Below are 26,303 nucleotides of genomic sequence, written 5' to 3' on the forward strand. Positions count from 1 at the left end.
CGTCCTGCGTGAGTCAGCTGTGGGCAGCTGAGACTGCCATTCATAGAGACACGTTCCACACCAAACACAGACACAGTAAAACACCACCCCTTCGAGATACAGATCTGCAAGGAGGACAAGGAGACAATTCTTCTCCGCTGTCATCAGTTTTTCAATGCCGTCAGCGGATCCACTTCCAAAAACTACGTTTTAAAATCTCATCTATCCAAAATGGTATGAAGAAGATGGGAACAGTCAGAACAATAAAATAAAGTTGTTTTTCATGCTGGAAAGTGCACAGCAAGCTGCTCTTTAGCCAACAACTAAAGCTTTTGTTCACTTCAGTTTGGCCTCCAGCTGGATTCAATTAAGGCTTTTCGTTTTTTTAAAAAAAAAAAAAACAGAAGAAGCCTCATCTACTTTGTATGTCTCCTATTTAATACAAATTCACAATGGGTTTTCTCCCAGATTTAAAAAAAATAAAATAAATGAATTGAAACCACACACGTGCACTGAAGTTATTACGGAATGAAATGAAATGGAGCAGATGCATTCCTGCAGCTTGGGATCATTGTTGCCCTTTCAAAAGACAGCCAGCATCATGTTTTTCGTGTTCACAGACAAATAGTGCATCAGCCAACTCAATTTGCCTCAAAATGAACACCTGGTACGTGATGTAGAAACTGTGTACACTTCTGTCATTGAGGTCATATGCATGCAATACAATATTGGAGAGCTTTTGGCATTCTCCACATGTGCGTGTGTGTGTCCTTGTCTTTCTATATTTGACATCCCCCCCCCGTGGACATTTCAGTGGACATTTGTTGGCTGTTGCACAGCAAAAATTCCAGGATGAACTCATTTCACTCCATTTGACTTGTATTCGTGTACTGTATGTGTGCGACTGTGTGTACATTTAACGTTGCATCAAATACACGGCAAGCCATCATAATCCCTTGCTGTGTTTGTGTGGGAGTCGCAGCAGAAAACAGCACACGCGCCATTCCGAGCCCAAAATGCTGCACAAGCAAGTTGCCGTTTGACAAGGCAGTCGGCGTTCACAAAACAGGCACTATTCACAACATTCTTTTTTAAACAGGCCATCGTACATGACGTGTGTGGATATTCTGGCATCTCAATTACATGCCTACTAACTTTCGGGAGCGTTGTTGCCACAAAAAAATCCACACGTTTAGCTAGTTTGTGCTCCAGGCTGCTCCCAACTTCACCATCATGTTGTCGCGCGGGCACCCATTCGTCATTTAACACAAACTGGGACTTCTTACCTCATTTTGGAAGTGTTGTCACGTCGACTATTTCACAGAAAGGCTGATATATTTCGACGACGTGCGACTCGCTTGGTAGGTTTCACCAAAGTTCAGGGGTACAAGGCGAGGAGGTGAATGAGACAAGCGGCGTGTCAGCTTGTCGACCAGCCAACAAAAGTACAAAAAAAAAAGGAAAGAAAAAAAAATAAACCAGAGAAGCGGTCAAACCCTACATGGTCTAATGTTCTGCTGCTCCACTTTTGATGACGGCTAAATGGACGTAAAGTGAGAAAGGGGGTAAAATCGCAGTGTTTCTCGAGGTTTTCGTGGCGTACTTGAAGAGATGTGATGCGGCGCCGAGCCGCTCGGATATCACTCGGCTGCAGCTCACTGTTCGCCTGTAACAAGTGCTGCGTTCGGGGACATGGCGTAAACTTTACGCGCCTTCACTACGTCGCACAAAGTTGGAAATTCCAATCAAATGCTAAAGCACACCTAATAAGTTATTTTGGTTTAAAAATTTACACAGTCTTCACTGTCAAATCATGTGTAAATATTATTTGGAAGCCGCGCTAATTTTAATCGGGAATTCTCTCACATGCGTAAATGTTCTAGATTTCCCATTGCACTTTAACGCAACATGTGACGCATTGGCTCGAGAAGCACGTCTAGGTTGCTCCTGACAACCAAACTGAGAAGCACGTCGCTGTTTCAGTCTTTCACAATTGATAAAACACTAAACCTCATTCTCTTCCATTTTTTTTCTTGACATAAACCAAATTTTCAAATCAAACATCCTTATGGCCAAACCAAAAAACACATGCAGTCACTGAACAAGTTTGACCATGTGATACACTTGAGTTTCAAAAATTGTAAACACTGACAGCAAACTTTTAAACCAGCTCCAACACTGCTGTCATCTTTCACACTAAAATCATAATTTAACACACAAGATCAAGAGAATCAGCATTCTCCAGCATCAGCATCAGCATCCCCATTTTGAGAAGAACTTAATTGGATTGATGAAATACGGGGTTCCATGCAAGAATGGCCTGTCAACAAACCATTTTCAACACTTTAGATGGGTCAATAATTTGTAAATAATAATAATAACAACAATAATAACAATAATAATAATAATACCCACATGTGGATTGACCAATTGTATCGATTTTCTGAAGAAGAAAAAATTACCAAACTGTGACATAGGAGGTTTCAGTGAAAATTCTACTGAACCTGCATTCACAAAATCCCAGACTTTTCAATCACAATCAAACTATCACTTGAAAATCAGTTATCTTGGCTTCAAAATATTTAAATGTAGCTAGACTAAGCAATTTTAATGAAGTTATTAAAATAAGTGCCACAGTACTGAAAGCAATAAAGACAGGCAATGCAATGGCTCTCTCTAGTGGACAGTTTTATATTGCAAGGATGCACTAAGAGCAAACGACGACGCAAGTAGCGCTGTCAGAATTATTTTTATTGGCCAACGACAAGGACCATTCAATGTACTGTCAGTGTTGAATTTCTATTTAAGTGTTTCTAATAGAGAGGGAAGCTTTTTTTCCATTCTTTATTGCGATGCTGCTTATTGCCCGTTTTCAGACGCATGTGAAACATTAAAAATTGTTTTGAGTAGGCATTCACTTAATTTTTTAAAAGCATCCCATCATTTCCTCGTTTAGTGGTACGGTGTTTTCATTTTGAAATATATCCACAACTTCCTGTCTTAAAGTGCTTGTGAGACTGACACTCCATGGCTGTAGCCAAAATCTATTGTGTAAACTTTCTAATTACGGATAATTCTTCACAGTCGAAGAATATTTGTTGTTATACTGGATGGTATTTGAGTTCTTCCACTCGAACAAAATTCTCTTGTTTTGAAAGGCTAACCCAGAACTACTTATTACGTCAGATCCTTCCCCGGATTGGCTAGGTTCACGTTGCTGCTGATGTGGTGCTTAAGAGTTAGCAAAGCTGTCACTTTGTCTCACCTGAGTTATTTGGTATAATACGCCTTTCACGTCGTCCGACACAATGCCTTACTTTCAGACTTGGGAGGAGTTTGCTCGTGCGGCCGAAAAACTGTACCTGACGGACCCCATGAAGGTAAAACGCTTCTTGATGTATGAGTTACCAGGCTAACCACCTAGCATTTTGTCCTGGAATGTCGTTATCTTGGGGAAAACAGCTGCTGGATTTATTGTATTTTTTTGATTGAGGTTGTTTGTTGTTTCCTCTTTTTAGGCAAGAGTCGTAATCAAGTACAGGCACTGTGACGGCAAAATTTGCATTAAAGTGACTGACAATTCCGTGGTAAGTGGTGTTTTTTTTTTTTTTTTTTTTTTTTTTAAATTGTTTTTTTTTTTATATAAACACAACCAATTTCGGAGATATCAAACCAAAAGCATTGTTTTAGTCACCAACATACACTGTTAGTTAAATGATCTTTGCATACTTTTCCGTGCGTGGATATTTTGCCGTGACCGTACGCTATTTTGCCGTGAATCCCGCGACGACAACAACAAGTAAAAATTCTGCGCCAGTTTGGGTCCCACTTAGAACATATTTTTTTTTAACTGCAATTTCTTTACAAACAGCCTATAATGCTCTAGGCTAGGGGTCTATGAGACTGATCAAAGTACTACTTGCAACTCATGAAATGGAAAAAGATACGTACGCCAAACCTAAAATTTGATGGGCAAAACCTATTTTTAAACAAGTCAGAGTGCGTTTTTATGAAACGAGCCATTTGTCACAACAACCGCCTGCCTAACCTAATTAAGCCACCATAGGTATTTGTAACACTATAAACATTGACTACTTTCATTATTTTTGACATGTTTTTCTCTGTGTCCCTCCTCAGTGTTTACAGTACAAGACGGACCAGGCTCAGGATGTGAAGAAGATCGAGAAGCTGCATGGGAAACTGATGAGGCTGATGGTGTCCAAAGAGACGCACAGCGGCGCTATGGAAACGGACTAATATCAGTCCAGAAAGGAGTACTGCTGCCCGGACTAAGTTCACTGTGGTTGCTGGAAGCACAGCACCACCTGATTGATGGGAGAGTCTGATGGAGAAGAGCAACGGGGGGGAGATTGAACACAATCGCTGGATGAGCTTATGAAATAGTCAGAGATGTGATTTCTCCATCATGGTCTTTGGATTTTTAAACAATAATTTCCTAGTTATTCTTCTGCTTCTCCTCACAAGGAATCGGATCACATCTCTGATTGTGTGTGACTGTAAAGATGGGCAAAATGAGCGGTATGTGCTTAAAATGTATGAAATGGACAAAATGTGCTGCTCATGTGGCAACTTTGGCGCCATCATTTATTTAGAGGAGCTTTCAATTCATTTAATTTTCCAACTGTGATGATCATGGAATATGTTGACAGCCTAATTTATAATGAATTAATTAGATGAAATTTAGTTTGAACGCTCAATTTCCCCCTCCTCTTTTATGATTATGAACACAACTTGAAGAGGGACCTGTGTGTATTTTTATTTTATTTTATTTTTTGAAGAAACCTCAGCATCCTACATAACATTTGCTAACAAGTTACATCTTCAATAAATGTTTATTTACTCAAGTAGAACTTGGAGTTTTTTTTAATGCAAATATTGATGCGTACTGTATGTAATATTGTGTGGCAGGTACCTCATACAGTACTGTAAATAAAGCAGTGCTCAGGCACACATTGCACAAGCATGAGGAAAAACCACAGTTACAGTGGGAGATTTTTTTTCCAGTCATTCAGGACGATTACTATTTTAATCTAACAAACCCCAAAATGTTTACTTTAAAGGATTAATTTATTCATAAATAATACTTATGCAAAATGTTCAGACAATAATGTATACTGATTCTGAATCAGTTTTAACATAAACATAACATTCATAAATTGCGCTTAATTAAATAGTTGGTAGCTATTGTCAACATGTCTTTCTTTGTAAGCCACCCATCCAGCATTCTGCAACTTGTGGAAACTTACAACTCAGAATAACATCTGGATGTAACAGAACATAACAGCTTTTAATAATCCAGAAGACATAATTCGATTTCATGATGTAGTAAATTTGCAACGATTCTGTTTTCAATGCCCAGCCATAGCATGGATATTGGATAGTGTGCTTTAAAGGGGAAGTCAACCCAAGAATTTTCTTTACCCCACTAGTTTAAACGCAGCATTCTGATTAATATTGCGCCATTTAGCCATTTTCATAATAAAAGAGCCACATTTTTTCTATTAATTTTATAACTTTTTTTTCATGTACTTGTATTAAAACCTTTTAAAAAAATACAACTTTTCCGGCCAAATTCACTTGAATTTCTGGTTAAGGGTTAATGGAAACAGGGAGGGACTACACAGTGGACGTGGCCACTGCTAGAACAGAAGAGCTTTGGTCACTGCAACACTATCGCAGCACAAGATCAGGTAAAAACGTTCACTTCAACTTTCACATGCACCGTAGCTAAGGTAACGAACTAATAAAAAAAAAAGTTATTTATGCTCAATAACCATGAGCAATATGGTACGTCTATGTTTTAAGTATGTTTGTAATGTACAACAGTCGCTTAATTGTTATCAGTACGTTACATAAATTGGTTGTTTTGTAACAATGGTCGCATAATTGCCGTGTAGTTGGTTGAGTTCTCGAAAACAAAACTTTTTATTTTCATTTCTTGGGAGTTGGACTACGCGTCATATGAACACAGTCGCATATTATACAGTACAGTTATGTCAAGCGTGGGCGTATTGTCGTTAATGTGTGATCGTGTTTCCGAATGTCCTTTTGTCCATGCATATTTCCCGAACGAGGGGCCTGTTTACGGCTGTTCTTTCCACAGTCCTCTGCGGGCCCCCAACGCAACACGCATATTTTTGTTTGACTAACTGTTCCCACATTTTTTTCTGCTAACTCATGGCTCGTGCGCTGCGCGTTAAGCCCCAGAGTCAAAGTGTCTCATTGTGAGCCCAACATAAATAGATTGTTGCCGAGTGCCCACATACTATTGGAGCACGCACTTTCCCCTTTATGTCTGACGCCGTCCAAAACATTATGTGCAAATTGTTCATTAAATATATTTGCTTTTTTTTTTTTTTTATCCTTTTTTTACCTAGTGATAGACCGATATGGTTTTTTCAAGGCCGATACCGATACAGATTATTTGTAGTCAAGTTGGCCGATAACCGATATTTCAAGCCGATATTCATTTGCAGTAAAATGGGGAGGGGGGGGAATTCTTTCAAACTATATATAATTTCTCACTGAGTAACAAATTCATGTGAATGTAGCTCATTTGGGGTTTTTGTTAGGGTTCGTAAAAACGTTTCAAAAAGATTTTTGCGGTGAAAAATTGTGTGAATATGTTCCAAATGTGTTTACGACAAATAAAAACTGACTGCGAACATCTTACAAATCCTGATGAAAACCCCAAATTCGCTACGTTCGCAAGTATCCCCTGCTCAGTGAGCTTTATCGGCCTTCAGATTCAAAACATGGCCGATGCCGATATTTGTCAAAATGCCAAATATCGGCGCCGATAATCGGCCTACCCTTCACCTTAACCGGATACTTCAGTCTTGCCAGAGTCGTGAAGCTCAGAATGTCAGGAGACCAGAGGAAAGGTCAAAGGAAAGAAAGATGAATCAAAGTGAAATCCAAATTTTCTTAACCTAATTTGGCTTTAATGCTGCTTTTCAAATGACTCGTCTTCCCTGATGTATAAGTACAATTTTGGGGTTCGAGGTGCAGGTAAGAGATATCCGCCATCTACTGGTGAACTTTGTTCTTACAACTTTATCGTGAATATTTTTATTTTCAAAAATGAATCAAGGGCCACTCCGAAGGCCAGCTGCCTCTAATTGCATGTCCTGTTCAACATTTTAGTGAAAGTGGGCCAATTCCACTTTGTGCTACTGTGCTGAAATGAAGAGGAATTTTGTTAATCTCAGAATCAGGATTATTTCAGATTGGGGACAACATAGAGCATAACTGAAATTCTGTGGCCTTCAGACTTTTCTAGCAGGCAGATAAGTAAATGTGATTATTGGATTCTTGAAACAGTTGTTGCATTCTCCATTTGTTACAGGAAGCATGTTGATCGAGGTTCTGATTGGCCTGGTGGTGGGAGGAGTCATCTTCCTGCTGGTGTTTCGAAGAAGAAGCCATGTTTTGAAGACTGAGGATGGCTGGTGGGCGTTGGGTCCAGTTCCTGATGGCGAGCAGGACGCTACCATCCAGCCTTTTAAAGTCACCACCAGCGATGCAGAGCTGGCGGTAACGTTCCTAATCAACCTGACTTTTTTTAACAGATGCGTTCCTCTTAAATATTGTGAACATGACGACGACGATATTGTGGCAGTTTTAATATCACGATATCACGATATTGCCCTTATCGTTACATCCCTAGTTTCAATCATGCTTATTAGTTTTGTTTACGGTTCTGAAATTACTTTTTATGTTTACAAAACTAACTAAAACTATAATTATAGCAAAAATGTCCTTCATTTTTGTTTTTGGTGTGAATTTTAGTAGATTTATTTTGCTATCAACCGGAATGATGACCTTTGAAAGTATGTCACGCAGAAGTGATGTCATCTAGCAGCAGCCAATAGAAAAGCACCTTCAGATGACGTCGCTCCCATTGTGTTTTTTTTAAATATTGCGCACAAGTAATACTTTTTTTTAAACTAATACTAATACTGAAACTAACAAATTAAACTAAAACTAAGCATTTTTAATAAAAACAGGACCAGCCTGAAAACTCATAAAAACTAACTAAAATGAAAAATTCCAAAACTATAATAACCCTACTGCCATATTACAAATAAAATGGTTTATATACTGTCGCATTTTCCTAAATATGCAAAAGCACAAATAAATTATGTGCACAATTTTTCGGACTAAACACAACTTCTCCTCTTAACATTATGTGGCCCTTTCGTCCTTCTGATCTTCTGTATGTGGCCCTCAAATTAAAAAGTTTGCACACCCCTGGCCTATTGTTTATGAATGAGAATTTTAGTCTAGTCTAGTCTAGTTTTAGTCCGTTGAAAAATGTGTGTTGACGAAATGATTTCCGTTTAGTTTTCGTTGACGAAACGAACACGACTCAGAAACACCCAAATATTGTTTTGAGAATTTGTCCTCATGTTATTTTCATTCAGGACCTACACAGAAGAATAGACCAGACGCGCCCGGTCCCCTCACTGGAAGACAGCCAGTTCAATTATGGTTTCAACTCGGCGTATCTGGAGAAGCTCGTCTCTTACTGGAGGAACGACTTTGACTGGAAGAGACAAGTGGACAAACTTAACCAATATCCTCATTTTAAAACTAACATTGAAGGTTTGTTTTTGTCGCTGACACGCACTTTCTTGTCTTAATGGCTTATCGTCTTGATTTCTCCTCTCAATTCCCATCCAGGCATCGACGTTCACTACGTACATGTGAAACCCAAACGGGTGCCAGATGGGAGCGATCCGATTCCTCTCATAATGGTTCATGGCTGGCCCGGCTCCTTCTATGAATTTTATGGGATAATCCCGCTGCTAACAGAGCCGTCAGATCCTCAGGGCCTTGTGTTCGAGGTGGTGTGCCCATCCATACCCGGTTACGGCTTCTCGGAAGCGCCGCATAAGAAAGGTGCGTCGAGGGGCCTGCTGGCTTGAATTAACTCATTCACTCCCAAAGACGTATTTATACGTTTTTTTAGGGGTTATTTTTCATTAATGAAACAGATGAAGCACACTTTTTTTTTTTGTAATAACTACCATCACTTTAAGCTTCCACTTCAGGTCAGAAACTGCATCAAATCCTTCATACAAAAACGCTAGCAAACAAAAACCTAAAAAACGTATAAATACGTCTTTGGGAGTGACTGAGTTAATATTGAGGCAATGTTCAATTCTTTCTGGGCAAGATTGATTTTATTTTCCCGTCCATTTCTCAATCTGTGCATTTGAGCAGGTTTTGATTCGGTGTGCGCCGCCCGCATCTTCCACAAACTGATGAGACGTCTCGGATTTCAGCAGTTCTACGCTCACGGGGGCGACTGGGGATGGCTCGTCACCACCAACATGGCGCAATTGGAACCCAAGTAAGACAACCCACTCGCTGACAAAAAAAGGGTTATTTATACTTTTGGTGTTTTCATTATCGTTCATCTTTATTTCATTTTGAGTTTTGTGTCTCAGGACTCAAACGTCACAATATATTATTATGATATGAAGCTCACGATACGATAATTATCACACTCTTGTGGGGAGCTTGGCGAGATTTGCATAGAACATATTATTGGCTATTTTTTATTTTTTTTTGGATTGACTTCCCTTTAAAATCAACCCCAAAAAAGGCTCATGTATTAAATTAATTACCAAAGATGAAAACAAAGGACATGATTACTGTAATTATAGTTAGTTTTGTAAACATAAAATGTGTTTTTAGTTAGTTTTCATTTTTTTATTTGATTTTGTAATCTAAAATGAACTTGCCTGTTCATTTTCGGAGCGCTATTGTGATGCAACACTTCATTCTATCCACTAGATGTCACTGTTGGTTTCCAATCAGTGTGCTGTGGCTTCATTCGTGTAAAATGTTTTCGTTTCTTATCACACATTTGTGTGGCCACTTGTTGCTAGGAAGAGTTTTCCTCTCAATTATTACACACCAATTATACTTTAAGCATTAGGACACGTTTATTAGAATCAGTTAACTTCGTATGTTTTTTAACGTAAATGTCAAATGTAAATCATTCTTCCTAATTCTTCAGGCTCATCAAAGGCCTGCATGTGAACTTTGCGCCACCTCCCAAACCTGGGCTGACCCTAACTTTATCACTCCTGCTCGGCCGCTACTTCCCCAAGCTGTTTGGCTTCACCAGCGTGGACCTGGAGCGTCTCTACCCGTGCATGCAAAAAATGTTTGTGGAGTCCGTCAAAGAGAGTGGCTACATGCACATCCAGGCCACCAAACCCGATACTGCGGGTGAGAACCTGTCACAACTAACGGCTTTGTCTACTTGCGCTCCTATTTATTTATTTATTTTATTTTTTTTCACCTCCTCAGGTCGAGGGCTAAATGATTCACCAGTTGGTTTGGCTGCGTACATTCTGGAGAAGTTCTCCACGTGGACAAGTAAAGACTTTAGAAATCTGGAGGATGGAGGACTCACCAGGTAGAGTAATTGTGTGGCGTTCACAAAATGGCAGCCGGTGATGATGCGTTTGTGCGGCTTGAAGGAAATTCTCTCTGGATGATCTGCTGACGAATGTGATGATCTATTGGACATCTGGCTGCATCATTCCCTCAATGAGGTTTTATAAGGAGAACTTTTCCCGCCTCGACTCTCCTGCCGTCAAGTGAGTTCAGTCATGTTGTTGTTAATGGTGGCTTTAGATTGTGTGGCCTTTGTCACTGCAAACAGAATTGTGGAATAATTGATTATTATTCCACATTTTTCATCAGTACTACTGGGGGTCACATACGAACGCGCACTTCCTAACTAGATGTATGACAAAATGATATTTTAGATATAGAGAAAATACGAGCATACTCTACAGTGTTTCATTTTTGACAATCTGATCATTTCTCAATGTAAATAATATCAACTATGCTATTTCAACAACAGTATTTGAAGCAAACAATAAAATAACCACATTCTGTATATTTCCACCAAAATACAAAAAAAAATGATTCGGCCTACCATGGTAATATTACAACTTAAAAACTACACTTGACCTTTGCACATTCACAGTTCGGCACCCAATGACTTGCATATTCACAGATTTTTTTTGTTTCATTTTTTTTCTTCATGTATATATATACTATTCACGGATTTGCAGCGAGCATTTTTCACAAGGTTAGTATATCAATGTTCATACATTTTATTAGTAAATGTACACTTACTACATACACTCTTAAAAAAATAAAATAAAATAAAAAAACTTTACCTGTAGACCGGCTCCTTTCCTTGTCTTCTTTTTTACTTCCGCCGTCCATGGTGGGGCCGTCACGTGATCACGTGACGTCGGTGCAAACGGTCAATACAATGTTCAAAATGGCCGCCTTTGCTATGCCGCATATTGAATGAATTGTGAAATTGCAGATTAAGGTCAGATGGAAGTTGTTGTGCACAACAGCAAAGTTCTTCTTTTCAGCCAATTAATAATTGTAAACTACACTTTGAGGTTCATATATTTGGTGATCTGATGGAGTCAGAACTTCACTAGTCGCGAACCTTGCCGCACGTCACTGTGGGGAACTTGCTGACAACATGAAATGTACACCATTGTTTGGATTAACAATCGAGTTCACATGGACTCCGCTGGTTAACTCTTGATTGTCCGTGTGTGAACGATTGTGTCTATAAATGGAGGTCATCGCAGTTACCGCTTCCAACTGCAGATCATGTAACCCATGTTCCACTCTTCACAGGATGCCCGTGACGGTGCCCACTGGATTTGCATGCTTCCCCAACGAGCTGATGCACACCCCAAAGTTGTGGGTCCAGCAGAAATTCCATAACCTCCTCACCTACACACACATGGCTCAAGGGGGTCACTTTGCAGCCATGGAGGAACCCCAGCTGATGGCTGAGGACATCAACAACTTCATCAAGAAAGGGGAGAAGAAGAAAGCACAGTAGAGGTTATGCTGAGGATGAGGCCAATATGATTTTTTTTTTTTTACGCCTTAATTCACCATCACAATGCTTTGGAAATAAAAAAAATCTATAATTGGAAGTGTAGATTTTTACTCACATAATTATTTCAGCATAATTATTAAGATGTTTCTGAAAAATACATAATTTATGAAGTACAAAGAAAATGACAATTTCATATTGTGAAAATTCGTTCCTATACTTCAATCATGTTGATTTCTTTATTTCAAATCCATTGTGGTGGTGTAAAAAGGCACAATTATGATATCTGTTCCTGTATAATTCTATATCGTGTTGTATTCCCTCCAACGCTTCATGTTTAACTCACCCAATGTATATAAATATGTTTTTAATACTTTGTCATTCACTCCCAAAAACACATTTGTTTTTTATGCAACAGCATACAGAAGGATTTGAAGCATCGTCTGACCTGAAGAGGCCTCTTAAAGCAATGTTGGTTATTACAAAAACGGCCAGCAGGTGGCAGCGGAGTATAAGAGATCAGCTAGGGCCATGTTGCAACAAGCTCTTTTTGCCAGTGTTTTCAACAGATTTGTGAATAATGATGAAACTTAGCTATATTCTAAAGCTAATTGCTGCAAGAGGGAAACAGATATAAATATATATTTTTTTCCTGATGAAAGAAGAGACTCCAATCTTTCTTTTGGTAGGTTCCACGTTTTTATAGCTATAGAACACAATATTCTGTGGGCCTTGCAAAATCAGTCAAGATCCAGTAAAACAGCCGGGAGTGAAAATGGCTGGGAGTTAATGAGACATTTCCGCATCCTATTCCATTACAATTGAGTAGATTACCAGATTCCAAACAATTTACATGTACTTCACCTCTCACCCAAAATCAGCTTCGAGTGGCTTCATCCCAGCTTTAGCCCTCAAGTAAAATTTGGTGCTAACCCGTGTGACTAAACAGTATGTGAATACATTGAAACAGTTTGAAAGTGAAAACGTCCAGCGTGTGTTACTGTTTACTCTTCCCCCCTTGCTGGTGTTTATGGTTTCGACCTTCCTCTGAGACTCCCATCATCCTTGCGGGCCAGCAGCTGCAGATGGGAGTTGAGCGGGCACGTGGTGTGATTGTGTTGACAGCACCAGAGAAGGCACCAGGCATTCCTCCAACTGATATCACATCAGTCGGTTTTGGCCACATGGATGACGTGTCATACGAGTTGATTTTTTGCATTGTCTACAAATACTTGCTGATAAGAACATACTGACATTTTGTCGCAATTTTAAAGGGGAAGTCAACCTTTACAATATGTTGAATAACGCCCCATTAGTCTAAACACAGTGTTCTTATTAATATTGCGTTTGTGGAATATGAATGAAGCACAGGGCGGCCATTTTGCCACTTGCTGTCAACTGAACATGACATCACATGTGCAGTTGCTCAGGCTCATCTTCAGAAAACAAATTAGCCTTGATTTGTTACCTGAGCATCTGTGATGTCATTTTCAGTCGACAGCAAGTGGCAAAATGGCCGCCCCCTGAGATGGCTAAAAGGTTGGATTTTGCTGCACAACTCATATTCCAGAAACGCAATATTAATCTGAATGCCGTGTTTACTTGTGTGTGCACATGCAACATATTGTAAAGAAAATTTGGGGGTTGAATTCCCTTTTGCACTTCTGAATTAACTTTGGTTGATTGACTTTTTTGTTGTTGTTGCAGTATCAAGCTCATCACTTTTTGTTTTAACACATTTTGATCGAAATAATTTCATTTTACCTAGTGTTTACTTGTTTCTGGAATTTATATCTATATATAGGGTTCACAAATTTGTACATTCATATTCAAAAACATGGAACTCAACAAGTTAACAAGAATTATTTACCGTACTTTTTAATTTGAGGTGATGTGAATGTTTATCCTGGAAAATAATAAAATTATTTTGTCACTTTGTTCTGTCTTGTATCGGTATAACTATTATAGTTATTTATGTCGATTTTATTATTTCATTAGGCTACAGCTCATTTGCGACCCAAATGAGGATATTAGAGTAGTCAAACTGGCTAGAAGTTTATTTAAAAAGTAAAAAAATAAAACAAATAAAAAAGAGAGAGAAAACAAGTACTCATTTCAGAAATAACGGGTTTAGAATTATAACCATACACATTCACAACTAAAAAGATGGTGTGATAACATTCAACTACAAGACAAATATAGTGGCCTAAAGAGTCGCAATCTGAATATAGAACAGTTCCATCAAAAGTACCTTTGTGAGTTGTGACCCCAGCAGACCTCTCCGAACCATGCGAATACCACGTATCTTGACCCCAGTGTGCTTTCCAAAGTTTTTCATCATTTTTAACTGAGTGAGTCTCCTGGGGAAGGAAAAAATAAATAAAAAATCTGACTTTTGCCGTCGAGCAAATAAAAATAAGGCTTTGCGTTTAAGATTATGTCTCAACCCCTGGCATTAAGAGAAAACACAGAAAAAGACAAAATGAAAAAAGTACTACAAACAAGTACTATGAACAATAGAAAAGCTAGAGAGATAGATATCAGCTAGCTAGATGTCAGCTCGCTAGCTAGATATCATCTATCTAGCAAGCTAGCTAGATATCATCTATCTAGCAAGCTAGCTATCTAGCTAGCTAGATATCATCTATCTAGCAAGCTAGCTATCTAGCTAGCTAGATATCATCTATCTAGCAAGCTAGCTATTTACCTAGCTAGCTAGATATCATCTATCTAGCAAGCTAGCTATTTACCTAGCTAGCTAGATAGATATCATCTATGTAGCAAGCTATTTATCCAGACAGACAGACTGATAGATATGGACAAAAATTGGTTGACAATTACAAACCGTAATTGATGGAATAATCCAATTAATTCTAAAAAGATTCATTCGTGACAGCCCTAGCTGGTATTACCAATATAGTAGTACCAATATGGAACACTATTTCTATTAAATCCTTCCATTGTTTACCTTTTTCAATTGATCACTAATACAAAATTCCATTACAAAATTTGATGGTCACCATGCATGTCGCTTGCGCTCAGGAAAAACAAACTAACAAACAAACGTGAATTTGATAGACCGTGCTACACCTCGATAGGCATTTCAGCATATTGCATTGCACATCCCCTTGCACATCTGGCAATTTGGTGACAAAAAAGTAAACTAGATTTTCGACTACATAAAACCAGGTCTAAGTTGTGGTGCAGATGATGTAACACCATTTTAGTTTATTTGATTGAAGCGCAGCTTTACAGATTCTAAGCTCTGCAGACGTGTATGGTGCATGTCATCGTGTTTCATTCATAAATATGACAAGTGTGATGTAATCCTTCTGAATTATTGTAGAATTCAATTCACTGAGTGAATTCTTATCATTATTGTCTTTGAAAAAATAAAAAATAGCACCCCCTTGACCACGAGGCACAACTGTGTGTGGTGGTATTTATTTTTTTGTTTGTTTATTTATAGGTTAGGCTCAAAAGAAAGGCCAAAATAGCAGAATTGTTCAACTTCTTGGTCATCATAGTCAATGTCGCGCTGCCCCTGACCCGCTCTGTCCCACCCGAGTCCAGCTGTTGCCACAATTTTGAGTTTCCCAAGCCCCCCAGAGTGCCCTGGCTCAGGACCCCCTTCTTGTCCTGCACTCCCCCTGGCCTTACTGCCCGCCTGCGTGCTCCTCTTGGCAGACACAAACATCCAGGGAGGATCAGGACGACCGGGCGGCCGAGATAAGGACCACATGAAGTTCCCCACATTACCTCACTTGATAAGGGAACAAGCGAGAAAGCGCAGAAGAGGCGAGGGGTGGAGGGGGGTGGGGGGGGTCCTATTTCCTATTTTTTGGTATGCTCTGGATGGATGCTGATGCGCTGTGGACTTTTCACCACTTGGTCTGTGAGCCGCAAAGAGTTGGGGACCCGAATCTTCTGAACGGATGCTGATGCAATCAGACTTTTCATTGCGGACTTCTCACCCCTTGTTCTTGTTGAGGTTTTGGAGATACCATCTCAATACTGAAAAATTCTCGAGCTCAAAAGAATAAATGCTAGAAATCCTTAGCGGAGATGTAAATAGCATCAGACATCAATGCAAACTCTGGCAATCAACGAGTATCCGGCCAACGGGCGTAGTAGACGCAACGGTTTGATTTGGTGAGAAGCCACAGTCTGCTTCTTTGCCAGCGCTCATGGCGGGAAATCCTTTGGAGAGCCTCATGTCGGTCGCCGTGAGCCACCAACCAGCGGAACCTGAAAGCCAGCGAGCCTCCACCAGCCTGCAAAGATGCAGGCACAGCATACGCAGCAACCGGGAGTTGTGTTATCTGGTAAGCAAAAAAAAATAAAAAATCAGCTCAATTCCAAAACAATTGAATACTTGTATATCTTTGTGACACACTCAATTAGATATTATGCCCAAATTTAACAACAAAGTAATAATATGACTGTATTGAAGAGTTTATTATGGTTCTGGTGGAGCTTTGTTGATATTTCTACACAAAAGTTGTTCTAATACTTTGTATTGCGGACCTGACTGATCAATCTATGCCTATATAGATATTCTTTCATTGTTTTTTTTTTGTTTTTTTAATCCAAGTGTGTACCTTTCAGTTGCCATCTGCTTGCGGGCCCAGATCCAACGCGAGAGATCAAACTCTGAGCATCGACAAACGACGGCACCACTCGCCGGAAAACGCGGCACGAGAGAGAAGCCGCGTACGCAACCTCCGTCAGGCCTTCCACAGTCTGCAGGTACTCAACTTTTTGAATGTGAATGAACCAGTCACGAATTGTTCAATTATTATTGATAATAGTACTTTTAGACAGGGTGTTCCAAAAATGGCTGACCGCATAATTGCTCATATCTCGGAAACTACTTGATGGATCTTAATGAAACTAAATACACTTTATGTTGAAGGTCATAAGTTTTATCGGTTAAATTTACAAAGAAAAGTACAAATATTTGTTGGTTCTATGACAGATTTTCATAAATGTTCCAACACCAAGTGGTGGGTTGAGCCCAAGTGCTTTTAAGGACGTTCAGAACTTCCTTTCTTGTGTTTTGTGTAAGCTCGATGTTACACACAAAAACTTGAAACGTTTCTACACCAGCTGTGGAAATTTGAGCACATTTCAACGAAAAATGTCAAAATTATTGGCCTAGGAAATGGGGTCAAACATTTTGGAACACCCTGTATTTGTTTGACAAGCTGGTAAAGTGAGATGACTCAAACTAAATATGAAGATGAATTATGACGCAAACTGAATCCATTTTTTCATGATGAATTTCTTTCCTAGGCTGCTCTGCCATCGGTCCCTCGTGACACCAAGTTGTCCAAGCTGGATGTTCTGGTTCTGGCCACCAACTACATAGCCTACCTGACACAAACGCTGGACCAAGGAAGAACTCTGAGCGAGCACACCTTGCCACCGAGACCAGGTGGTTACCTACACCCGGTTAAGGTAAAGCTGAGCGACGGTACAACTTTGGTGATGTTAGATGGTTCGGATTATTTCATCCTCACCTCCAGTGCGTGCGATCAGCACTGATTTACCCCCTGACAGCGTTCTGTGACACGAATTCTGGTCCTGTGTTGGACGAGAGGAAAATAGTCCAGCAAGCTGGCGGGGGTCACGGAAATAAAAATTTGCGGCGCCCTGTAGACAGCTAATTGACGTGCTGCAGACAGCTGATCCTTCCGCCTTCGAATAGACAAACAACTTGTAGATTAGTGCGCGTCTATCAGCTGCATGCGGGGCGCCGCGCAGCGATACGAACGAACAGAAAAGTAGTGCCCGGCGGGAATGGCGTCTGACTTTTTCAGAAAGGAGTATTGTGATGCAAATTATCACGATATGAAGCTCACAATATGATAATTATCACGATATTAGAGATAGACCGATAAGGTTTTTTCGGGCCCGATACCGATATCAATTATTAGTAGTGAAGGATGCAGATAACCGATATTTGGAGCCGATATTCATTTTCACTAAAAAGGGACATCAAAATTTGGAAAAAATACAAACTCAAGCATATGTTTATTGAGCAACTTTTAGGGTTAGTAAAAATATTTTTTATTTTTATTTATTTTTCAAAATCTTAGTCAATAGACAAGTTCTGGGATCTCCCAGGCGCAGGAGCATGTTTTTAAAAGTTAAATAAAAACAAACAATTTAAATAAAAGTCTTCCAAAATTTCAAAATATCCAAAGTATTAAATGTTTACTTGTCTTAGTTTTAATTTCAATCAAAAACAGAAGGTGCAGAGAGTTCCCAGGGTCGACAAAAATGAAAATAAAAACGTTTTTTTTTTCTAATTTACATTTAAATTAGTTCTCTGAATTTAACACTTAAAAAAAAAAGGCCATATGATTTCTCAAAATGCTGAATATCGGCGCCGATAATCGGCCCAGCCGATAATCGGTCTATCCCTACACGATATTGTCAAAAGAATGAGCTCATACTAAAAAAGAAAAGCACAATATTGTGCTTTTGTACATAACATCAATGTTATGTTATTATTGTTATGTTTTATTATTATTATGCTATTATTATTATTATGTTATGTTGTGAATGCACACACACTGAGTTCCTCCACATAATGGCTTGCTTCACTGGCATTTTATGTTCACCTTTATCTGACAATTAACGTAGATTTTAAACATAGAAGGGCCACAACATCCCTAATGAAAATTAAATTTCACAAAAAAATTAGCCACCAGAGGGTGCTAGAACTGCACGAATGGAAATCAACCTGACCTTTTTTTTTTTTTTTAACAGATGTGCATTTAAATATCATGAACATTATTTTGGCAGCTTTAATATCACGATATCACGATAGTGCGCTTATCGTTACATCCCTACTGCCAATGGTCTATGGAGTTAAATTAGCTACATGCTAACGTCAACACAGTTACACCGTTGAAATACATTTGAGAGTGAAATAAAAGTATATATTTTTTAAATTCCCCAAATTCTTTAAAAAAGAACACCAACAAAACAAAATGTTTTCCAAAAACAGGATTATTGGAGCGGGGAAAAATATCGCTGAAATATTAAAAAACAAAAAAAAAAAAAACTGTAGTTAAAAAAAAGTATTTAAATGTAAAAATATCCATATTTTTATTGACTATTTTTTCCATTAAAAATGCAAGTTTAAAAATCGATTCAGCCGCCTATTTAATCGATTCGAGAATTGCGAGACGTAATATTGCGATATATTGACGAATCGATTTTTTTTTTTTTTACACCCCTAGCAACTACATTACATTCCTAATATCTTTTTATTCTTTCTGATGTAACTCACTATGATATTAGGAGAAATCATCATTAGAATTGTTAAGTATAATATAAAAATGAAGGTGCTTTTCATAAAGCCATGATTTCATATGTATACAATTAATAAGTTCATAATGGATAAACTGTTTGTAAACTAAAAAAAATGGTTGTCTTTCCCCAGAAATGGCCAATGCGTTCCCTGCTCTACTGTGGCAGTGTAGGAGAGGTGTTCTCTGGAGTCCAAGCCAATCAGCGACCTCCGTCCGGACAGGACGCATACATGCTTGATCGCACAATGGAAGGAGACAACGAGTGTTAAGGCATCAAATCAAATGTCTGAACCTTTAAAAGGTTGCTTTCTATCAAACATAGGAAAATGAATTTGACTCCACTTCTCTTAGCATTGCTGACATCAGTCCCGAGTGAAACTACTACTTTCCGATGATGCACTTTGAAAACAGGAAATTTCTTCAGCATGAAGCAGAATCCAAAGTCAAATACATACAGTCCAAATTTGGGTCATTTTAGAAAAATCATCCCCAAAGGCTCATGCATTAAATTAATTACCAGAGATTAAAACAAAGGATGTTTTTGCTATAATTATAGTTAGTTTTGTAAACATAAAATGTAGTTTGTTAATTTTTGTTTTTTAAAAAGCATTTTCGCTTTTATTTTATTTCAATATTGTTTTTTGAATTTTAGTTTTTTTCATTTCATTCTTTTAACGGCACCTGTGTTTTTCGACACCCTCCCTCTTCTTACTTTGACCACCTCCAAACATTTTTGTTTTGTTTATTTTATTTGAACTGAGTCAAATGCCATTTTTAGCATATGTCGCGGGGCCACTGAAAAATGGACGGCGGGCCCCAAACGGCCCCCGGGCCGTAGTTTGGACACCACTGTTCTAATATAATAAGTTATTGTTTGTCATTCAAAGCAATTCAATTTACCAATGTCTATGAATTCCAAAATTGATATTTGTCACTTGTAATTTCTGATTTTAAGTATTAAGCAAATGAATCACTGAAGTATAACTCAGACTTATATGAAGTGTACGAAGGCACTTACTTAGTGTTATGTGTACTTAATATAAGCACTCAAAACATCCTCTCTGTCCGCCCTCCTTGAGCTATTAGCCTGACAGGTAATAACACATTTTCACTGGCTCTGTCTTCCATTCTTTATGAATTTGCACTCCTGATTTAGTATGCGCTTTTATGATTACGCCGTTCTTGCGCAAATAAGAGCAACCGAGCGTTGGAAGTCCAAACCAGCTCGTAAGTCACGTTGATATGCGAGCGGGTTGGACTTCCAGCCCTTAATTTCTCTCTCTGCTCTCATTGTGGACCCGAGCCCGGACCGACTGAACTCATCTCCCCAGAACATGATGGGCTCTGATCCATGTACAACAGGCCAGCATTCAAGGCTACTTCCATAAATCTGTCGGGGGGGGGGGGGGTTTGAGGCCTGGGGGACATCATCACCCATTTCCAGTATGTTGTGATGACTAATTTGGAGTGTCTGGATACTGCAAGGTGGAACTTTGTGCACACTGCGGATTTTGCATATCAAAAAAACACAAAAAACAAAATCAATTCAAATAAAATTACAGCAACAACAACAACAACAATAATAAAAATAATATTTTTTCCCATCCCATTTATCATAGAAATGCATACTGAATATTTATCACGTTTTTGAAAATTTGGGCAGACATTTTATTTGTATTTCATAAAGCAGAGAATCTACGGAGCGCCGAAAGTGACATGGGGAAAAAAAATAAAAAATAAACATGTTTCTTGTCCAGACGAGAAATTTTTCTTGTCCGGATGAGAAAGTTTCTCGTCCGGACAAGAAACATATTTTATCCCAACATCACATCATGATTTCCGAAAACAATAGTGAAATGGGGACTCGTCAGACCACAGCATACTTTTTTTCCCAGTTTGCCCAGAGAAGTCGGCGGCATGTTGGTGTTGTTGAGATCTGGGTTTTGTTTTGCATGGGTAGAGTTTGAATTTGCATTTGTAGACTGTATTAACTGGCGATGTTTTTAGGAAGTATTACTGAGCCCACGAAGCTAAACCCTTTACACAATGATGGTGGTGTCAAAGGTCATGAACATTTAATGTTGGTATGTGTTCAGAGAGTTCTCCAGATTGTCTTGTGTCCCACCATTGACTATTTTGCTGTCAAAACATCCAATGTGGAAAAAAAGTCATAAAAAATTACAAAGCTAGTGGTGGTCCATTTGAGCACCTCCATCTGCAAACTGATGTCTTTAAAGTATGTTTTTTTTTTAATCCATCCATCCCACTGAATCATGTCGAAGACAGCAAAGCGTCTGCACCCTCATCCGCTCACGTTTGCAGATAATAACCACATTTTTACTATCCTTTTGCTCATTATGGCCAGAACGCTGATGGCAAGGGTGGATTTATGGAGCTCTGTGGCCACACTCCCCATTTTTGGCTGGACTCGTTGCTCCAAATGGCCAGAGGCAGTGGGAGAGGATAACGAGGAGGCTGACTGGGGAGACGAAAGGAAGAAGAAGGGAGGATACACCGGAGACTTGAGAGGGAAACGACTGAAATAGAAATAAAGACGACAGACTAGTAATTCAACAGGTCAAAATAATAAAATCAAAGGGACGACACCATGAAGGGGAACAGAAAAAGGATTTTGAGCAGATTTGGTTACTTTTACCCAAGGTTGGGTTAGTTGTGTTGATCCAGCAAATTGGGCGGAAGACTGGAATTGCTGTTTTTATTTAATTTATTTGTTGTGAAAAGTAGGGCGTGCAAAATTATTCACCCAGTGCTCTGCAAGATTAGATTCATATGGCCCAAACCTTCTGCAAACCTCCACAATTTTATCCTGGACCTGCCTGGTGTGTTCCTTGGGTTTAATGATGCTCTTTGCACCCCAATAATTTTTTAACAGATCTAATGCCGCATTCGAGGATAGTCGGAAGTCGGATATATTCGAGTTGGTTTTTCCTAGTTCCGACCTGAAAGCGTTCGAGACAAAGTAAACAACCAAAATGGCGGATAGTGGTAAATTGTTTTTTTGTTTGGTTCTTAAAACTCATTTTTGACCTCCAGCAAACTTTACCTTCTCATAATTTTGCTTCCTTTATTGTTTTTATCTTATTTCATAAGCATTCCATACAGTTCAGTCGTTCACCGTATAATTTCAAGCAGGGATATAGCGGCAATACTGTCACGTACGTTGTGTGACGTGAAGTTATGTCGAATATTTATGAATGAAGAAAGCTATCTAAAGTTATACTCAAGTAAATTATGTTTTACCATTCACGGTCTGTGGTCGCCATTGTAGTATGGGGTCCTTCTCCCCCCGACTTCGCAGGTGGAATTTCCGAGTTCAAGGGGGCGTTTCCGTACACACTTCCTGGTTTCAACTCCGACTTCCGACCATAACCCCTTGGAAGTGAATTTGTTTTTGTTTTGTTGAGCTTTGTATTCATTGTTTTGTATTTGAAAGTGTGAAATGAGTAATAATAATAATAATAATAATAATAATAATAATAAAAAAAGTCCGACTTCCGACCATCCTCGAATGCAGCATAAGACCATCACAGAGCAGGTGCATAAATGCTTGAACTGTAACTAAATCCTTAAATCCATAAATCCTTGAACTCGGAAATTCCACTTGCGAAGTTGGAAGAAAAAAAAAAAAGGACCCCGACTTCACCGGCGGACTACAATGTGACGTCACTCTGAATGGCAAAACACAATTTACTCGAGTATAAAACTAGATAGCTTTCTTCATTCATAAATATTCACCATAACTTAATGTAACACAACGTACGTGACAGTATTGCCGCTATATCCCTGCATGAAATTATACGGTGAACTACTTAACTGCATGGAATGCTTATGAAATAAATGACTATAACTATAAATGAAGCAAAAATGCAAAAAGATAAGTTTTCTAGAGGTCAAAATGATTTTTTGAGGATCAAAATAAAAAAACAATTTATCACTAGTATCCGCCATTTTGGTTGTTTACATTCGCCTCGAACGCTTTCAGGTCGGAACTGGGAAAACCCAACTCGGATATATCCGACTTCCGACTATCCTCGAATGCAGCATTATACTGAGACCAGATTCTATTTATCATCATCAGTCATTTAGCCAAACAATTTTGTTTCTCTTCACAATTGCACCCCACTGGTTGTTGATTCTTCAAACAAAAATCCAACTTCATATGTTTATGTTAGATTTAAGAGTGTACCATAAAATATGATCAAAATCTTGTTAGTGTGTTAGCAGTAGATATATATGCATTGTATATATAAATTGTAAATAACTACAGCGCTGGTAATGAGTAATCAGACACGAGAGGATGTTGAGGACCTTAAAATCACTTTAATACCTCAATTCAAGTAAATAAAACTTAAAAAATCTATTATTACATCCAATGACGTGTGAAACATGATTTAAAGTAGCCATCGAATCAAGAGGTTACACTTTTTTTTTGTTTTTTTGTATCACTCATCATTCCTCATCACAGACAGGAATATTGTTCAAATCTCAAAATCATTCATTCATGAAAAGATTTCACGTATACAATAAATGAGATGTTACAACAAAATAAAGGCACATCCAAAGCTGAGGAATCAGCTCGACATCGAGGATTTTTTTTTTTTTTTTTTTTTTTGGAATGCATAAGGTAGAACTCTTGTGTGATGGGGACACAAAGAACAATAAATATTGTTATGAACAATATTTATTTAAGGCAGAAATTACTAAGTGCCATGCTTTTCTTGCACAGAATGGAATTTCTGTGCAGTGTTGCCTGTAATTACAGCGTCCTTTTTTTTTTTTTTTTCACTAGGCTGATGACACGTCAGCTTCGACTGAATACGGGTCATGTCTTTATTGTGCTTTAAATGTTTTACAGGGCATCAAGGAATCATAACAATTAAAAAATAACAGCAAATTCCAGTGCTCCAGTTTGGTTTCCTCACAGTGTCTACGGGGATTTATCCATGTTTCATTAAAGGGATACTTCACTTATTTAGCCCATTATAGCAATACAATGTTGATATTTTGTCTATAATTATTTGATACTTTCACTATTTTTTTTACATACAATTAATACCTTTAAAAACACATTTTGCAACTTGCTGTCGACTGAAAATGACATCACAAGGGCTCAGGTAACCAATCACAGCTCAGCTTTGTTGGGTCATGTGACATTCACAAGCTGAGCTGTGATTGGTTACCTGAGCCCTTGTGATGTCATTTTCAGTCGACAGCAAGTAGCAAAATGTGTTTTTAAAGGTACTATTTGTACGTGAAAAACAATGAAAATATCAAATTTATTACAGGCAAAATATTAATGACTGCCAAAAATGGCTAAATACGTGAAGTATGCCTTTAATTAAGGTAACATTACAGGCACATACACTTCAAGTAATTTCAGGTACCATGAAGGATCCGCAAGAATGCAATCATAAAAAAAAAAAAAAAAAATCATCACGTACACAAGATCTGTTCAAATAATGACATTAAAATGTGAATGCAGCAGCCTGAATGTGGGTTGTAGCACTGCGAAAATAAAATAAAATAAAATAAACAACAACACAGCTACATTCCCAATTCGGCCTGGTATTCACGACATCATCAAAAATCAAGGGTTCTTGCATATAGAATTCCACATTTCTACTCTTGAAATGTGTAGAGGCTTAATGTGAAATTATATTAAAAAAATATATATATACACACAAATGTGATCTAAAATAGATACTCTGTCAGTAGAAATGAAAACGAATAGGCAAGCATTATATTCTATATGCGTTTGGACAAATTGAGGTATTTCATAAGGACAAAACATTTGCGTGGCTTGAAACAGGACCAAAACCGGCAAGCTACAGTCCAATTCTTGTACAAAAATGAGACGTGCTAAGCTGCTTCTCTTCTGCACTTGGCTTTGTCCCCTTGATTGTCTGGACTGTGCTTTAGTTTTATCTTAGGAGAGCGTGTAAGGCAACTCAAACTTTTCCGTACCACACTTTTTTTATTTTCTTTTTTTTTTCAGACTAGTTTTGAAACAAACCCTTGGAAGCAACATGACCAAACATGGAGTTTATCACATCTTGATAAAACTCTCATTTCAAAACAAAGACAATGGATGGTTGAGTTGTTATGGGATGGGCAAGAATTCTTTGATTCCAAAAAAAAATTAATGGCGATAAAGCGACAGCAGAAATAAAAAAATAAAATAAATATATCAAAATAAGACACAGAGACATGACTACAATTCGTCACATACTGGCAATGAAAGTCTCCGATCACATTTGAACGGGTCTTCATTCAGGGCCACTGTGTTAAAAATAACATGAAATTCTACTTCACTTCCCATTCTCATAAAATGAGGACAACAGAGTGTGATTAGTACCAAAGGAGGCACACGTTGACCTTTACTGGTCGTTGCAGGTGAATGAAATGTTGCCGTCAGTGCGGTGTTGTGATGGCATGCATGTCTTGTTATTAAATAACCAGAAGTTTGAGGTGCAACAGCTTTAGAAAAAAAATCACTATGGACCTTTACTTCCATCCCAATTTTCTTGTACCAAAAGTAATGGGACAAAATTAACATTTAACTTCTTTGCCTTAAAATAAATCAAACAAAAACAAACTTTATTTGGCCGAAATACTTCAGAATTCATCCTGTTTTTGTCAGCAATAAATACAAGGGAAACAGTTCCATTGGCAGCCATATACGTCCATTTAGCCATGCAGCCAACTGTCCCATTACTTTTGGTCCCTTAAAAGTAGGTCACACATCGACAAACTGTTGCAATTCCAACACTGTTCACCCGATTTGATTGGAAATACCCTCAAAGCTGAAAGTCTCTGGTGAAAACAAATGTTCCACTGTGCCTTTTAGAGCCATAAATACACGTAATTGCGTCCAATGTCCATGTCACAATATTTATGCACCCGACTATTCCAACCTTATCAGTGAAGCGTGATGGCGAATGTATCATTTTAAATATTGCGCAACATGAAGGAACGGTGATGAAATCTGCCAATACTACTTAAGAAGAAAACGTAGCAAGTACCTAGAAACAATCGTAATAAATTATTGTTTAAAA

General features: G+C 38.4%; 5 protein-coding genes across 8 annotated transcripts in view; 3 read left to right on the top strand and 2 right to left on the bottom strand.

The window, feature by feature from the left end:
* enah (ENAH actin regulator) overlaps window positions 1-11,961 on the bottom strand; it is a 69,630-nt gene extending 57,669 nt beyond the window's left edge. Inside the window, exons 1-2 of one of the 2 annotated variants that reach the window (XM_077510193.1) lie at window positions 11,211-11,961; window positions 10,433-10,674 (exon numbers count right to left, since the gene is read on the bottom strand). Coding sequence is in view for 1 of the 2 variants with exons in the window: in XM_077510192.1 (XP_077366318.1) it covers window positions 1,266-1,270 (5 nt within the window). In the remaining variant the exon portion in view is untranslated. Of the gene's footprint in view, window positions 1-1,265; window positions 1,394-10,432; window positions 10,675-11,210 lie in introns of those variants that run through there. The other variant, XM_077510192.1, reaches the window with a different exon arrangement.
* Window positions 3,152-4,850, top strand: srp9 (signal recognition particle 9). The gene is made up of 3 exons (XM_077510658.1): window positions 3,152-3,359; window positions 3,498-3,566; window positions 4,117-4,850. Exons 1-3 carry the CDS (start codon window positions 3,288-3,290, stop codon window positions 4,234-4,236), a joined length of 261 nt encoding a protein of 86 aa, XP_077366784.1. The 5' UTR covers window positions 3,152-3,287; the 3' UTR covers window positions 4,237-4,850.
* Window positions 5,624-12,087, top strand: ephx1 (epoxide hydrolase 1, microsomal (xenobiotic)). 2 transcript variants are annotated; one of them, XM_077510195.1, is made up of 9 exons: window positions 5,624-5,690; window positions 7,349-7,536; window positions 8,427-8,607; window positions 8,686-8,904; window positions 9,229-9,358; window positions 10,031-10,245; window positions 10,327-10,435; window positions 10,500-10,619; window positions 11,695-12,087. In XM_077510195.1, the coding sequence occupies exons 2-9, from the start codon at window positions 7,354-7,356 to the stop codon at window positions 11,903-11,905; spliced, it is 1,368 nt and encodes a 455-aa protein (XP_077366321.1). In that variant the 5' UTR covers window positions 5,624-5,690; window positions 7,349-7,353; the 3' UTR covers window positions 11,906-12,087. The 2 variants fall into 2 exon arrangements, with proteins under 2 accessions (XP_077366321.1, XP_077366322.1); XM_077510196.1 differs by lacking the exon at window positions 5,624-5,690 and adding an exon at window positions 5,710-5,732.
* Window positions 12,088-14,699: 2,612 nt separating this feature from the next.
* slc5a6a (solute carrier family 5 member 6a) overlaps window positions 14,700-26,303 on the bottom strand; it is a 30,007-nt gene continuing 18,403 nt past the window's right edge. Inside the window, exon 20 of one of the 2 annotated variants that reach the window (XM_077510151.1) lies at window positions 14,700-16,224. The gene's annotated coding sequence lies outside the window, so the exon portion shown is untranslated. The remainder of the gene's footprint in view (window positions 16,225-26,303) is intronic. The other variant, XM_077510152.1, reaches the window with a different exon arrangement.
* On the top strand, window positions 15,747-20,606 carry tcf23 (transcription factor 23). The gene is made up of 4 exons (XM_077510157.1): window positions 15,747-16,227; window positions 16,511-16,651; window positions 17,198-17,362; window positions 19,359-20,606. The coding sequence occupies exons 1-4, from the start codon at window positions 16,090-16,092 to the stop codon at window positions 19,494-19,496; spliced, it is 582 nt and encodes a 193-aa protein (XP_077366283.1). The 5' UTR covers window positions 15,747-16,089; the 3' UTR covers window positions 19,497-20,606.

Source organism: Festucalex cinctus, chromosome 21 (assembly GCF_051991245.1).
Source record: "Festucalex cinctus isolate MCC-2025b chromosome 21, RoL_Fcin_1.0, whole genome shotgun sequence".
Lineage (NCBI taxonomy): Eukaryota > Metazoa > Chordata > Actinopteri > Syngnathiformes > Syngnathidae > Festucalex > Festucalex cinctus.

What these genes read in the sequence shown, in the direction of transcription:
- srp9 (XM_077510658.1), top strand. Translation starts at nt 3,288, where the DNA reads ATGCCTTACTTTCAGACTTGGGAGGAGTTTGCTCGTGCGGCCGAAAAA. An exon ending in ACCTGACGGACCCCATGAAG is followed by an intron (nt 3,360 to 3,497) that starts GTAAAACGCTTC and finishes TCCTCTTTTTAG; the next exon opens with GCAAGAGTCGTAATCAAGTA. An exon ending in AAGTGACTGACAATTCCGTG is followed by an intron (nt 3,567 to 4,116) that starts GTAAGTGGTGTT and finishes GTCCCTCCTCAG; the next exon opens with TGTTTACAGTACAAGACGGA.
- ephx1 (XM_077510195.1), top strand. Translation starts at nt 7,354, where the DNA reads ATGTTGATCGAGGTTCTGATTGGCCTGGTGGTGGGAGGAGTCATCTTC. An exon ending in CACCAAACCCGATACTGCGG is followed by an intron (nt 10,246 to 10,326) that starts GTGAGAACCTGT and finishes TCACCTCCTCAG; the next exon opens with GTCGAGGGCTAAATGATTCA. An exon ending in CTCGACTCTCCTGCCGTCAA is followed by an intron (nt 10,620 to 11,694) that starts GTGAGTTCAGTC and finishes CACTCTTCACAG; the next exon opens with GATGCCCGTGACGGTGCCCA.
- tcf23 (XM_077510157.1), top strand. Translation starts at nt 16,090, where the DNA reads ATGGCGGGAAATCCTTTGGAGAGCCTCATGTCGGTCGCCGTGAGCCAC. An exon ending in ACCGGGAGTTGTGTTATCTG is followed by an intron (nt 16,228 to 16,510) that starts GTAAGCAAAAAA and finishes TGTACCTTTCAG; the next exon opens with TTGCCATCTGCTTGCGGGCC. An exon ending in AGGCCTTCCACAGTCTGCAG is followed by an intron (nt 16,652 to 17,197) that starts GTACTCAACTTT and finishes TTTCTTTCCTAG; the next exon opens with GCTGCTCTGCCATCGGTCCC.